Below are 14,538 nucleotides of genomic sequence, written 5' to 3' on the forward strand. Positions count from 1 at the left end.
AACAATGCTGAAGGTTTTATTTCCCTCTCAGCCTGGTTCTACCTTTGCTTTTAAAAACAACCTTCTCGCCAGGTGGTGGTGGTGCACACCTTTAATCCCAGCACTCAGGAGGCAGAGACAGGTGAATCTCTGTGAGTTCGAGGCCAGCCTGGTCTACAAGAGCTAGTTTCAGGACAGCTAAGACTGTTATACAGAGAAACCCTGTCTCAGAGAAAAAAAAGGGGGGGGGGACCTTATCCTCAGGAGTGGCTCAAGGTCCTCTGCTTTCTGTGCCCCTCAGTTTTTGCTTATTTTAGCAAAAGCTGCAAGTCATAAGGGGTGCAATGGCGCAGGAGGGAGAGGTCCACTGGTTTTAACCATTGCACCTCCTGCATTTTGGGAGACTTGAAGTTTACCTGCCTTCCTTTGCAGGGCTTGCATGCCCCTCGTGTCTCCTGACTTTGCCTTGATTGGTTGTGAGGGTGTCATGTCATCTTTGTCTCTGTGTGGCTGGGCCACTTTGGGAATCTTCGGAAGCTGTGGGGCAGATGGCACTGTGTCCTGAAGGTGCTTAGAGCTGGGCATAGACTTCTGGTGACAAAGTCCATATCTGACAGCACAGGCTTTCCCCTTCTGTGCTCTGGAATTCTGGGTCCGCAGAGCAACTCTGCGGTCCTGTGACGATGATGACACAGGACCATTTGCCTTGCTTCCCAGTTGCTTCATTTATAAAATCAATCCTTGATGCAGTTTCCTAGGAGCACCAAGTGGTGGTGTTGTACCTGTGCCCTTTTCTTCTTTCGGTAATTACTAAGGATAAATCTCAAAAAAAGAGAGTGCTGGGGGCTGGAGAGATGGCTCAGTGGTTAAGAGCATTGCCTGCTCTTCCAAAGGTCCTGAGTTCAATTCCCAGCAACCACATGGTGGTTCACAACCATCTGTAATGAGGTCTGGTGCCCTCTTCTGGCCTGCAGGCATACACGCAGAAAGAATATTGTATACATAATAAATAAATAAATAGATAAATAAATAAATAAATAAGAGAGTGCTAAGGTCAAAAATTACTATCTTAATTTTTCCCGTGGAGATGTGAACAATACTTACTTACCTAAAAAAGGACTCAAAAGACAGACAGAAAAATTTCTTAAAAAATTAAAAAATGGATTCCACCCAGTTTCAACTTAGTTGAAGCAGTGAGCATGGGTGACTTCAATGTAGCTGTAGTCCTGCAAAGTCTTCTCTCCGTGGCTTTGGTGGCAGTGCACAGAGTTGTCATTTCTAGCCTGTGCTCATTAAGAATGACACTTCACTGACCATCTTTGATAACTGCCATCTGCCACTTGAGGGCAGCACCATTGTGAGGACCCTCTGTTTGGGCTCTGGGCCTCACCCAGTACTGTTGAGGTGCTTAGAGAAACCCTCTCCTAATGTTCAGTAACACTGTTTTCTGCTTCACAATCTGGGAGGATGACCATCAGAGATTGCTCATCATCCCCACTCCACCTAGACTGTTCATCTGACGACCGTGCTTCTCCACACAGGGACACAAACCCTCGGCTCGGAGACATCCTGCAGAAACTGGCTCCCTTCCTGAAGATGTATGGCGAGTACGTCAAGAACTTTGACAGGGCAATGGGGCTGGTGAGCACATGGACCCAGCGTTCTCCACAGTTTAGTGATGTCGTCCACAGCATCCAGGTAGGTGACTGCAGGAGTGTGATATACTTAAAAAAAAAAAACAACCCAAAAACCAAAAAAGACCAAAAAGATTTTTCAAGACAGGGTCTCAGGCCAGGCACTCAATCTCAGCACTCAGGAGACAGAGGCAGGTGAATGTTTGCGAGTTTGAATCTAGCCTAACCTATATAGCAATCTCCAGGTCAGACAGCATTATGTACTAGGACCATGTCCAAAACAGAAACAAACAACCAAGCAACAACAACAAAACCAAGCAATCAAATAAACCTTCCACAACAAAACAAGGTCTCTAGACCTGGCTGGCTTGAATTCCCTATGTAGCTAAGGTTGACCCTGAACTTCACCTTCTGAGTGCTGGGATTACAAGTATGCACCGCCACACCTGGCTTATGCAGTGCTGGGATTGCAGGCCTGCATCAGCATGCCTGGCTTTTTCTACATGGGTTCTGGGGTTGAATTCAGGTCCTCATGCTTGTGAGCAGCTACACCGCCACCCCAGGCCTCTGGAGAAGCGGTGGCACTGACTCCCCACACAAGTGCGTAGTACAAGACTCACCTGTGCTGTGTGTAGTAGCAGGCCACTTGGCCGTTTGTTCATTTCCCGAAATAATCACACAGAAACTGTACTAATTAAATCACTGTTTGGCCCATTAGCTCTAGCTTCTTATGGGCTAACTCTTACATATTAATGTAACCCATTTCTATTAATCTGTGTATTGCCATGTTAATGTGGCTTACCAACTAAAGTTCCGGCGTCTATCTCCAGCCGTGCTACATGGCTTCTCTCTGACTCCACCTCCTTTCTCCCAGCATTCTGTTTAGTTTTCCCCACCTAGTTCTGTTCCCCTATAGCTCTGCTATAGGCCTAAAGCAGTTCCTTTGTTCATTAATGGTAATCAGAGGATATAGAGGGGAATCCCACATCAGCTGTGAGTTCCACACATATCTCCCTCCAGAGGGTGAGGCAGTATTCAACATGACCACACACCACTGTCCCTGTCCATACAGGGCAGACCAGGTCCAGCAGGTCCTCGGGTGACAAAGCACATACAGGATTGGGATGACAATTTGTCTGTATTGACCACCTCAGCATTTTGCTGTCCCTGAACAGTGGGTACTGTCTGGGGATACTTCCTGATAGACACAGCCATGGTTCTGTCCCTAGGCCTCAACACATCTTAGCCATTCTCAGCAAAGACCTGGACTGTGTCTGTTGATAATGGTGTTGCTTCTGGTATCTGGAGGGTAGAATCTGGGGCAGGTCTCCAGTGCACAGGACGGCCCTCAACAGAAAATTCTCCACACCCTAGTCTGAGCAGTCTTGCCCTGGACAAAATGGGATCAAAAGACCATCAGATTTCCTTTGGTCTCTGGAGAATCCTTTGCTTGATCCAAAGCTTATTTTAAATTATAGGCCTTGAAATCCAAATGTTTACTAAGAATTTGTAAAATGACCAACTTAAGGCTAGAGAAAGAGCCAAGAAGAGAGTTTGGATCTCTAGCGCCAGATGAAGGCAGGCATGGTGTCACATGTCTGAACCCTCGTGCCAGTGGCCGAGGGTAGGGTCACGTGACGGGTAGATTTGGGGGCTGATCGGCAGGCCTAGACGAAACTCAGTATTCAGCCAGAGATATGCACGCACACAGCACACCAAGGGCTGACCACAAAAGGACAAACTCGCAGACGGTCCAGACCTTCCGCGCCGTCATCTCCAAGCACGCACGGTGGTTACCGCCTTTTGAAACTCATCTGCAGACAGTCCTGCAGGTTCAGGGCTAAGTGTGAAGGAGAGTGTCTCCCACACATCCACAGTGCTGACTGAAATCAAGAAGCTCACATGGCTGCCACAGCTGTTGTCACCTCACAGCCCACACAGTCACCAGCGATCCCAACGATGCACTTCTAAGTTTTCTCTTTGGGGTTCTCAAGCCAGACCAGGGCCACACACTGTTCTCATTATCAGGCTGAGTCCTTCCCTCCAGGACGTGCTCTGTCCTAATCCTCTTGAGGGAATTGGCTGCCTCTTGGCTTGGGTTTCTCTGCGGTTTTTCCATGATTCAGTTGGTGCTGTGCCTCTGTGTGAGTGTCACTGGAGAAAAGCCTTTTGTTTTGTTTTTTTGCCTCTATTCATAAATTCCTAGCCCTGTGAACATCCATTCCCAGCATCTTCCCTTGATTCTTGCTTGAAATAATTTCTCTCTCTCTCTCTCTCTCTCTCTCTCTCTCTGTGTGTGTGTATGTGTGTTTGTGTGCATGTGGTAATGCCTGTGAACGTGTTTGTGTGTGTGCTCATGTATGTATGTGCAAGCAGAGGTCAGAGGTCAGCTGAGGTCAAGTGCCTTCTATCACTCCCCATCTGATGTTTTGGGGCAGGTTTCTCACTGAATCCAGAGCTCACTGATTCTGCTAGGCACACTAGGCAATGGTATCTACTTATCTCTGCCTCCCCAGAATTGGGATTAGAAGTGAGCACCATGACACCCAGACTTTTTTTTTTCCAGATTTTCTTAAATTTTCTGTGTACAAGTGTTTTGCCTGCATGTGAATTTCTGTGAACCCTATTCATGTCTGGTTCTCAAGGAGTTCAGAGCTGATGTCAGATATCTTGAAACTAGTTGCTAGGACTGAATCCAGGTCTTCTACAAGAGCAGTAAGTGTTCTTAACCTTTGAGTCATTTCTCCAGCACCAATACTCAGATTTTTTTTTCTCATAAGCGCAACCTTCATTTAAAAAACAAAGACAGTCATGGAGGTGCACACCTTTAATCCCAGCACTCAGGAGGCAGAGGAAAGTGGATCTTTCAGTTCAAGGCCAGGACAGCCAGGGCTATACAGAGAAATCTTGCCTTGGAAAAAAAACCAACAACAACCAAAACAAAACAACTCCCTGCCCCCTCTGCACAAAAAAACCCTAATTATTTTAGGGGCTGAGAAGATGGCTTGGTGGGTAAAATGTTTATGTGTAAGCACAGGCACCTGAGTTCAGATCCCCAGAACCTGTTAGACCCAAAGGAGTTAGAGCCCGTCTCTACCAGTTTTGTTCTGGGACCTGAGGAAGATGTGGGTAGCCAGAGCCCTGAGGTTGCTCCAGGCAGGACAGCGGACAGGATGAGAAACAGCAGGCTCTCTCAGCTCTCAACGTGGCAGAGGCAGATGAACCAGGAGGCGTGGTAGGAGAGCCCACGGCGAGCGAAGAGGCAATGGCGTGCTGGCAGTCATCGCTGGAAGGCTGGTGTGCAGGGTTAAGGGTGTAGACTCCTACTGCCTATGCCAAAAAGGCTCTAAAGTGTGGGAGACGGGAAGCTGTGATCTGGAGGGAGGAGGGGAGGTGTGGAGTGTGGGGACAATACAGGCCTTCCTGCCCCACCTGCTCTCTCTGTTTATTGTGCACGGACTCTCATCAGCCTCTAGGCATGAGGATGGATACTGGGGGAACCAGGCACAGATGGCCTCCACCTGAAAGGGAGGGAGTGGACCTGAGGGTGACAAGGATAGGATAGGAGCAGGAATCACTTTTGCAGGGTGGGGGGGGTGGCCTGGTCCTAGCGCTTGTTTTCTTTAACTCCAACCTGTCCACCCAGAGAGTTCCAGCTCTCTCTCCATCATAGGCACCTGTGGTCTGTGCCAGCTGTGTCTTGAAAAGCAGGCTGCTCCAGGCAACCGCCAGGGACTGTGTTGCTCGAAGCAGGGGCTAGACTGGTGACCCCATGTATGTTCCCCTAGAAGCAGCGACTAGGCTGGTGACCCCACGTGTTTTCTCCCAGAAGCAGGGGCTAGGCTGGCGACCCCGTGTTTGTTCCCCTAGAAGCAGGGGATAGGCTGGTGACCCCGTGTTTGTTCCCCCAGAAGCAGGGGCTAGGCTGGTGACCCCATATGTGTTCTCCGTTCCCCCAGAAGCAAGAGGTGTGTGGGAACTTGACACTGCAGCATCACATGCTGGAGCCTGTGCAGAGAATCCCCCGCTACGAGCTGCTGCTCAAAGACTACCTAAAGAGGCTCCCCAGGGATGCCCCGGACCGGAAGGATGCTGAAAGTAAGTGGACGTGGATCTGCAAGACTGAGGGGGAATCTCTGAGGAGGCTGAGAACCCTGGGCTGAGACACACAAAGGCAGGAGAGGGAGAGAACTAGGAAAGTGATTTAGTCTTTTCCTATCATACGAAAGGATGCTGTCTCTGGGGAAGATACTACCAAACACTGGCTCCCTTCAGAGCTTAGGATCCAGCAATGGACCCCACAGTGAGGACATTCTTATTTCAAGAAACATTACCAATGTAACTGGTGGGCAGCACAGGGCTGGGGACTGTGCAAGAGAGTCGGGGGTCCTACTTGCGTTGGCCCCAGCCAGATCAGCAAGTGGCTCTGGGCTTTGTCCCTTCTCTGGGCCAGACCGCTGGAGCAGTCTGAGCACCCTGAGCAAGGAATGGGAACAAATCTTCCCACTGGAAGCCATGCCTCCAATTCGATGTCAGCCTCTCCAGTAAGAACTTGTGGAGTTACCACGTGCCTAGTCTCAATGAGTTCTCCTCACTCAGGGTCCCTGGAGCTCATCTCCACAGCTGCCGACCACTCTAACGCGGCCATCAGGAAGATGGTGAGTGCAGTCTGCTGTAGGGAAGCAAGGCTATGCAGGAAGGGTCGGGGGCAGGGAGGACCGTATAAGCAAGCACCTTTACCCCGATTCCAGGTGGGCCCCATCAGTGAGCACATATGTACCCTGTCTCCCCAGGACACGCCGGGTGCACATCCTATTACCCCCTGGTAATACCAAGTGCAGGTTCAGCCTCTTTCTATACAAAGTAAGAAGGCATATGCCCTCTGTCTTAGGGTTTCTATTGCTGTGAAGAGATGCCATGACCACAGTAACTCATAAGCAAAACATTTAACTGGAGTGGCTCGCTTACCATTTCAGTGGTTCAGTCCATGAATATCACAGCGGGGAGCTTGGCAGCATGCAGACAAACGTGGTACTAGCTACATCTTGATCAGAAGGCAACAGGAAGTGGTCTCAGTGTCAATAATGAGACCTCAAAACCCGCCTCCACAGTGACACACTTCCTCCAACAGGGCCATAGCTGCTCCAGCAAAGCCACACCTCCTAATAGTGCCACTTCCTGTGAGCTTAATGGGAGTCAATTATGTTCTTTCTACCACACCCACCTTCCCAATACAAGCCAGAACATGCCATGACTACACCTGTATATACTACTCCTTTATGTAGCTGCCAGCTCCTGCAAGGCCATGGGTTCTTCCCTGCCCTCTAGGGTCCCATGCATCCTGTGTTGTTTGGTCCACTAGCATCTATGGGATCCATACAAGAAACATAAAGGGCCAGCCTGACCTGCCCACTCTAGGGACACTTAAAATTTCTACAAGTACAAGGACAGGACACTGCGGCTCAATTCTACTTTGAGTAGGGGCCATGAACTGTTAAACTTGTCCCCAATGTATCATTGTGCCTCATGTCTCCCCAACCGGGCCTGGGGAACGTGATATGTAGATTGGCCCAGTCTGAGTCATGGTTATTCAGCTGATCCCTACAGGCCTCAGTTTCCTTGTCTATAACTCGGGATAACAATGCCACTCACTGTGTAGAGCTTGCAGAGGTTTGTGATTCTCTGAATGATGGGTTTCTAGTCACCTTTACTATTTGGCTCAAACATTACCCTGTGTTTCCTTCCCGTCTCACGGGTGGTCATTTCATTGCTACGCCGGACATTGGGGGACAGTTGCAGAGCATGGCTCTGCTCACCTCTGGGTCTGAAGCAGCCTGTGCGACCTTGCAGCTGCCAGAACTCCCTGTCCCCTTGCAGGAGAAAATGCATAAGCTCCTGGAGGTGTACGAGCAGCTGGGTGGGGAAGAGGACATCGTCAACCCAGCCAATGAGCTGATCAAGGAGGGCAACATCCAGAAATTGTCGGCCAAGAATGGCACCACTCAGGACCGACACCTCTTCTTGGTGAGCCAGGCTGCCATCCCAGCCACAGAACTCCCCATCTGCCTTCTCAGATGCTGGGCGGTACTAGCAAGACTCAGAAGCCCAAGGAGGAGGTTCTTCCATGGCCTCCCCTGAGAGTTGACTGGGCTGTCTCTTGTCAATGATTCTGTCCTGGTTTCCACAAGTGTCTAATATTGATGTCCCTTATATCCAGCATTTCTGTTTTGTTTGATCTACTTCTGTTACAATTAAAGAGTCAGTCTCCAGAAACCGCCGGGTGGTAATGGCGCACACCTGTAATCCCAGCACTAGGGAGGCAGAGGCAGGTGGATCTCTGTGAATTCGAGGCCAGCCTGGTCTACAAGAGCTAGTTCTGGGACAGACTACAAAGCTATAGAGAAACCCTGTCTCACAAAATGAAAAACAAAACAAAACAAAACAAAATGTCTGCAGAAAACAGAAATAAAAAGAATTGTAGTCAAACATCAAGATCCCAACTGTCCCCAGAACCAGACTCTGGTTTACAGGGAGGGGAAAAGACAGGAAGGAATTATAGTGAGGGTTCCCCTCAAGTACCTGACATACAGGAAGAGACACGATTCTTTTTTCCATTTCTCTATAGCTGCTTCTCTTTCCGTACCTCTGCTTCCTCTTCTCCTTCCTCCTCATCTCCATCTTTCTTCTTTCTTCTTCCTAAGACCTTACATTTGCTAGGCAAGCACCCTATTACACTGCCCTGCACCCATAGTCCTTCATCTATTCTTAAATAAGTAGCTGTACCTTTGAAAATTTTCCTTTTTTAGCCTAAGGCCTGTGACATATCCAGCCACAGGATATCAGCTAATAATACTAGATATGGGTTTCATCTTATGGGATGGGCCTTAAATCCAACCAGAAAGTGATTGGTTCCTCCCATGACATTCCTGCCACTATTGTGCCAGTGGGCATGTCTTGCTAGATCAGTTGTTGTTGTAGCTCACAGGGTTCACGGCTGGGTATGGTTGATGCTTACAGCTCCTCTGGTAAAGTGCGTATCATCTTTCAGTGCTATAGAAGCTATTTGGTAGGAATGAAGCTTCCAGGTCAGTACTACTTGATTTCCCCACGTTCTGTGACTCAAGTATGCGGTGTTTTCAGCAGGAGAGCCATCAAGTTCTGGAGGGTAACCAGGAGCACTGGCAGTAGCCTGTACTGTGTGTGTGTGTGGGGGGGGGGGGGTTGTGGGACCTCACTGACCAGCCACTCCAAAGGAGTAACGCTTTCCTGAAACTGGACTTTTTGTTTGTTAGTCTCTGGTATTTAGTGGGGCCATTGCTGTCTGTTACAGGCTCAGAATCTGCCTTTTGAATGTTGTGCTTAAAGGCATGTGTGCATCTTTAAATAAATAGATGTATACTTACATATTATATAATATATTACTTTAAGTCATTAAAGTAAGCTTATATGAGTCCCCTGTGAGGAGCTCCCTGTGACTGCCTCTCCTCATGGCATCTTTCTTGCAGTTCAACAATGTGATGCTCTACTGTGTACCAAAACTAAGGCTCATGGGCCAGAAGTTCAGTGTACGGGAGAAAATGGACATCTCTGATCTCCAGGTGGGTGGGTCCCTCTTTCCCCTGCTTATGCCCCGGAAGGGGTACAAACAGGGATGGAAATGCTAGGCTTTGATGACCACTTGTGGGACTCAGGGGTTTCCGAGCCAGCATCTTGGTCCTGGTAGACTAGCCTTGGGTGGGCAGTCGACTGCTCCAAATAACAACTGCTCCAAAAATAACTTCTAATTAAATGACTCTAAGTATCTGAAAAGGCAAAGATTTAATTAAACAACTACCCACTCCATAGAAATTTCATTGGATCCAGGTTAAGAAATAATTACAAGCAATGACTCGCTACAGAAAAAAAAAATTTGCTTCTTCCATAGTTAGAAGAATCTACTTTTGCAGTGTTACTCTATGAGAAATCAGTCCCGGGGCTGGAGAAATGACTCAGTAGTCAAGAGCTCCTACTGCTCTTTCAGAAGACCCAACTTCAGTTCCCAGCACCTGGACCGAGTGGCTCACAACTGCCTGTAACTCTAGCTCCAAGGGATCCAATTTCTCCCTCTGGCCTCCTCAGGCATCTGTACTTGTGTACATAACGGCACACAGACACACACATATACATAAGTCTTTAAAAAACAGTCCTGTTTTAGTGACTTTTATATGTTAATACTATTTTTCAACATTCAGTGGGAAAGCCCGGAGGTTTCTGGCTGGGCCCTAGGTCTGCATCTCTGTGATGCCTGACCAAGGTCAGGGACTCTTACAGGGCCCAGCCTGAGAGCTGCCTGGAGTAACTGTGCTCTGTGGTTTTGTGCTGATGGAAGAGTGAAATCTGAGAGCCCCCAAGGAGATGACACTACTCCATCCACTCTGTCTGGGTGCACTCCTTTAAACCCATAATGCACCTGTCCATGTGGGCTTCAGCACCATCTGAGGGACATAGTCAAGGATCTTCTAAGATTTTTATCCTTCCCATGGAGGTGCAGCTGTGCTGGAGGGGAAAGGTTTGGCCAGGGCTGCGGGGGACAACAGCTCAAGGAGTCCTGATGGACAGGTACATTTGCCAAGCAGCTGGCTAACACAGAGACTGGCCCAGCTCTGGGTGGGCAAGACCAGTGACCTGCCCTCCCCCTGAGCCTCAGCATTCCCACCTCATAGATCTGAGAGCCCCTAGAGTCACCCTGACACTTCCACAGGAAAAATAAATAAAACAAAACCCTCTGATTCAGAGAATGTGGGTCTGGGTTAAGGAACAGCTAAAATGGCAACTCGCCTTCATTTGCTCTGTTCTGTGTTCTTCTTCCTGCAGGTGCAAGATATTGCAAAACCAAATGCAGCACACACATTCATCATAACAGGAAGAAAAAGGTCCCTGGAGCTTCAGACTCGGTATGGCACTAGCATCAGCAGCTGCACGAACACCTTTGGCCTGAGACTGTAGCAGATGGCTTTTACTGAATGAGATAACTTTTCAATATGTTCTTATTCACTTATAGTTCAACACTTTACATAACTAAGGATGGTTACCAATTACAAATTAAGCCTTTTAATTCTAGGCCTGTGTTCCTATGACACTAACCATCTCTTAAGCAATTGTCTAGAAAATTCTGTACATCGTACGTATGCACGTGTGCACATGCATTTGTGTGCATGTGTGTGTCTGCATTTTTTTTTTTTTTTGGTTTTTCGAGATAGGGTTTTTCAGTAGCTTTGGAGCCTGTCCTGGAACTAACTCTTGTAGACCAGGCTGACCTTGAACTCACAGAGATCCGCCTGCCTCTGTTGGGATTAAAGGTGTGCGACACCACTGCCCGGCTTAGGGTTTCGTTTTTTAAGATTTACTTATGTTTATTTTGTGTGTATTGGTGTTTTGCCTATATGCATGTCTCTGTGAGGGTGTCAGACCTTGGAGTTACATACAGTTGTGAGCTGTCACGTGGGTGCTGGGAATTGAACTGTGATCCTCTGGAAGAGTAGCTAGTGTTCTTAACCACTGAGCCATCGTCTCTCTAGCCTCTTGGTTAGGGTTTCTATTGCTGCGATAAAACACTATGATTGAGATCAATTTAGGAAGAAAAGGGTTTATTTCACTTACTCTCAGGTCATATCCACCACTGAAGGAAGTCAGCGCAGGAACTGAAATAGAGGAACCTGCTTACCAGCTTGCTCCCCATGGCTTGCTCACCCTGCTTCCTTATATGACCCAGGGCCATCTGCAGAGGGGTGGTACCACCCACAGTATGCTAGATCCTCTCATATCAGTCATTAAAATAAAAAAAAGAACACCCCAAGACTTGCCTACAGGATATCTGATGGAGACATTCTCTCCCCGATGTTCCTCTTCCTAGTCAGTTTGACAGAACGCTGGCCAGGACACCAGTTCTTCATCTTGTTTTTTTCAGTTAATGTGTCAAGACTCATCTGATAATCTCACATATTTTCCCAGAATAGCACAAACCCTGTCAATATTATCAACTGGCACCAGTGAGATAGCTTAGTGGATAGAAGCACCACTGCCAAGCCTGATGACTTCATGGTGGGACCTGCACGGTAGAAAGGAAAAGCCAACGCCTGCAAGTTGCCCTCTCAACCTCCATAGGTAGCACTAACACCCGAGCGTACACCGAAAACTTTTAAGTAAACTGTAATGATATTTTTTTAAAGATTTATTCATTTATTATGTATACAGTATTCTCAGTGTTCTGCCTGCAGGCCAGAAGAGGGCACCAGATCTCATTACAGATGGTTGTGAACCACCATGTGGTTGCTGGGAATTGAACTCAGGACCTCTGGAAGAACAATCAGTGCTCTTAACCTCTGATTAAGCCATCTCTCCAACCCCCTGTAATGATATTTTAAAAAAAAAAAAAAGCATCAACAGGGCCCCTTGTTGACAGTCCAAGTCCTATTTCTGCAAGCTGTGCCAAGAACAGAGTCCCAGACTTGGGCTTTTGTGTACATGTGTTGCTGTCTCTGTGAGACGTGTCTCTGAGGGGGAACCACTGGTCAGCATGTGGTGTGCCTGCTCTGCCTGGTCACGCTGTCCTCCAAGGCCAAGCTTGAGCTCTTGTTGGCTGTGTGTTGGAGATCCAGTCCCATTTCACCTATGACATGAGAACTTTGGTAATCACCTGCGAGGGTCCAGGGTGCTGTTGGTCTACAAGGTGAGCTAGCCCCACGGGCCCATGTGTGTCCTGAACACTGAAACTACCTGTCCAGCCTTGAGTCGCAGTCATAAGACAGTGAGTGGCTAAGTAGGCACACAGCGGGTATTGGTGGATGGACTGATAAAATACTGGTTTTGTGTTTGTAGGACAGAAGAAGAGAAGAAAGAATGGATTCAGGTGAAGCTTCTCAAGTTTGTTCTCTCTCTGTCTCTCCCTCCTGTGGATAAAACCTAGAACCCGGGGTCTGCTCAGCAAGGGCTCGGCTGCTAGCTACAGTCATCAGCTCTTGTGTTTTGGGGATCGGTTCTGTTAAGGGAATGACACTGGCCTCAAACCCTCAAGCCTCCTACTTTGGTATCCCGAAGGCTAGGATTTCAGACATGCATCACCATGTGTGCCTTACATCCTCATATTATCGTAGTATGGCCATTTCATGGTGGCCCACATGACATAGGTACTCTTCCCTAATGCTAGTACTGCCTGTCCTCATGCTGAAGGGAGGCAGTGGCCATGGGGTGCCTCTCTATACGCTTTTAGGTACCACAAGCCTTTCATTTACTTGTTTGAGCCCCTTCTCCACAAGTAAGAAACCAGGGCCAGGAGGGGCCTCGGGCTAGGTATGTCTTTTTGGAGCCAGTTTCTTTGGTCATATTGGCTCCAAGGCATGAGTCATCGATGAGGATAAGATAGATGACCAAGGGTGCTCTTTGGAGTACCTAGACCATGAGCTCTCAGGGTCCTTTCCTGGCTCTCTCACAGCCCTGTGACTTTGCTGTGTGTCCAGGTTATTCAGGCCACCGTGGAGAAGCATAAACAGAAGAGCGAGACCTTCAGGGCCTTCAGCAGTGCCTGTAGCCAGGATGAGGAGCCCGGCCTGTCTCCAGACCAGCCTGTGAGTCAGCAGCCTGTCGTCAAGGGGAAGTGGGAAGTCAACTCTTGGCCAGGGAGAGAGGCCTAGGGGTGTTATGCAGACAGCTTGAACTTACATTTCTCTGCTTGCCCTATGCTGCAGAGCACTGCAAGCGGCTGGGCCTGCTGCCTTGCACGTTAGCGTCTGTGTGGAGGCAGCGCTCGCTCGTTTAGTGCTATTTCGTCATCTCCATGCCTTCAGCAAGACAGCCATGAGCAATAAAGAGCCTTATCTTCTTCCTATGGAACCGAGTCTCAGAAGCTCAGTGATACTCCCAGGTCACCGCAGTGGTACAAATATCCTCAGGTCACAGTGCCCTTCTTCCACTCCACTTGGAACAGCAAGTGGATGCCTTTTTGTGCTTATATTTTCTCCCCAAACTCTCCTGCACCCCAAACTCTTCTGCCAGTAGTACCAAGAGCATATGGTTCCCCACCCCTTGTGGAGTGGCCCCAGGGGTACAATAAGAAGAGGTGACTGAGGCAGGGACTGGGAATGGCATCTATCCCTCATGTTGGGGTTTCCCCAGAATCAGACAGCAGACTGGATGTGGAAGATTTCTGCCCTGTGGGAGGGCAGCCTTAGAGGCTGCAGCAAAAACTCCTGGAGAGAAGTCCTCTGGGACAGTGATGTGCGCCCCTCCCCAGTACACACACTCCCCCTCACCTTCATGGGCTGCTTTGCTCACACACCAGATACATCTTAGGGAACACCTGGCCCCTCCTAACTCCTCAGTCTCCACCCACCTCCAGCTGACTGGCCTCCTGCCCTCAGAGGGTCTGCCTTTTCCTTATTATTTGCATCAAATCTGCTCCCATTTTTCCTGGGATTTTGTTTAGTTTTGTTTTTCAAAATGGGGTTTCTCTGTGTAGCTTTGGAGCCTGTCTTGGAATTCTCTCTGTAGATCAGGCTGGCCTCGAACCTCTGCCTTCTGAGTGCTGGGATTAAAGGCCTGTGCTACCACCTGGCCCTTACTTTTATTTTTTCCTATATTTTTGAGGAAAGGTTAGCGTTCTTAGAAGGATCCTGTGAGCTCCTTGAGGGCAAGTGACTTAGAGACAAAGGGTACAGAACAGGCTGTTACTAGTCAGCAGGGTCTGGAGCATTAGAAAGCCTGCAGAGTCTTCGTGGACCCCAAGGATGGGGAGAGCATCCTCAGGGACCACCTCATCCTTCCACAACGTGTGATTTTTTTTTTTCCAGTATCAGGATTAGGGTGGGCTAAGTCAGCCTCACCTGCTGACACCCGGTGCCTTCAGTTCAGGGAATGGTGTGGCTCCTGGAGTCCCAGTCTTTATTAGACC

The 14,538-nt window shown here is 48.6% G+C and overlaps 1 protein-coding gene across 5 annotated transcripts in view; it reads left to right on the forward strand.

Moving 5' to 3' along the window:
• The window catches only part of Fgd3 (FYVE, RhoGEF and PH domain containing 3), a 43,737-nt gene that overhangs the window by 18,824 nt on the left and 10,375 nt on the right, over positions 1–14,538 (forward strand). For all 5 annotated transcript variants that reach the window (XM_048432978.3, XM_048432979.3, XM_085699464.2 and 2 more), the window contains 8 exons: positions 1,521–1,677; positions 5,573–5,711; positions 6,213–6,271; positions 7,491–7,637; positions 9,119–9,211; positions 10,467–10,546; positions 12,471–12,501; positions 13,109–13,216. In XM_048432978.3, coding sequence (XP_048288935.3) covers positions 1,521–1,677; positions 5,573–5,711; positions 6,213–6,271; positions 7,491–7,637; positions 9,119–9,211; positions 10,467–10,546; positions 12,471–12,501; positions 13,109–13,216 — 814 coding nt within the window. The remainder of the gene's footprint in view (positions 1–1,520; positions 1,678–5,572; positions 5,712–6,212; positions 6,272–7,490; positions 7,638–9,118; positions 9,212–10,466; positions 10,547–12,470; positions 12,502–13,108; positions 13,217–14,538) is intronic.

This window comes from Myodes glareolus, chromosome 14 (genome assembly GCF_982192425.1).
Source record: "Myodes glareolus chromosome 14, mMyoGla1.1, whole genome shotgun sequence".
NCBI lineage: Eukaryota > Metazoa > Chordata > Mammalia > Rodentia > Cricetidae > Myodes > Myodes glareolus.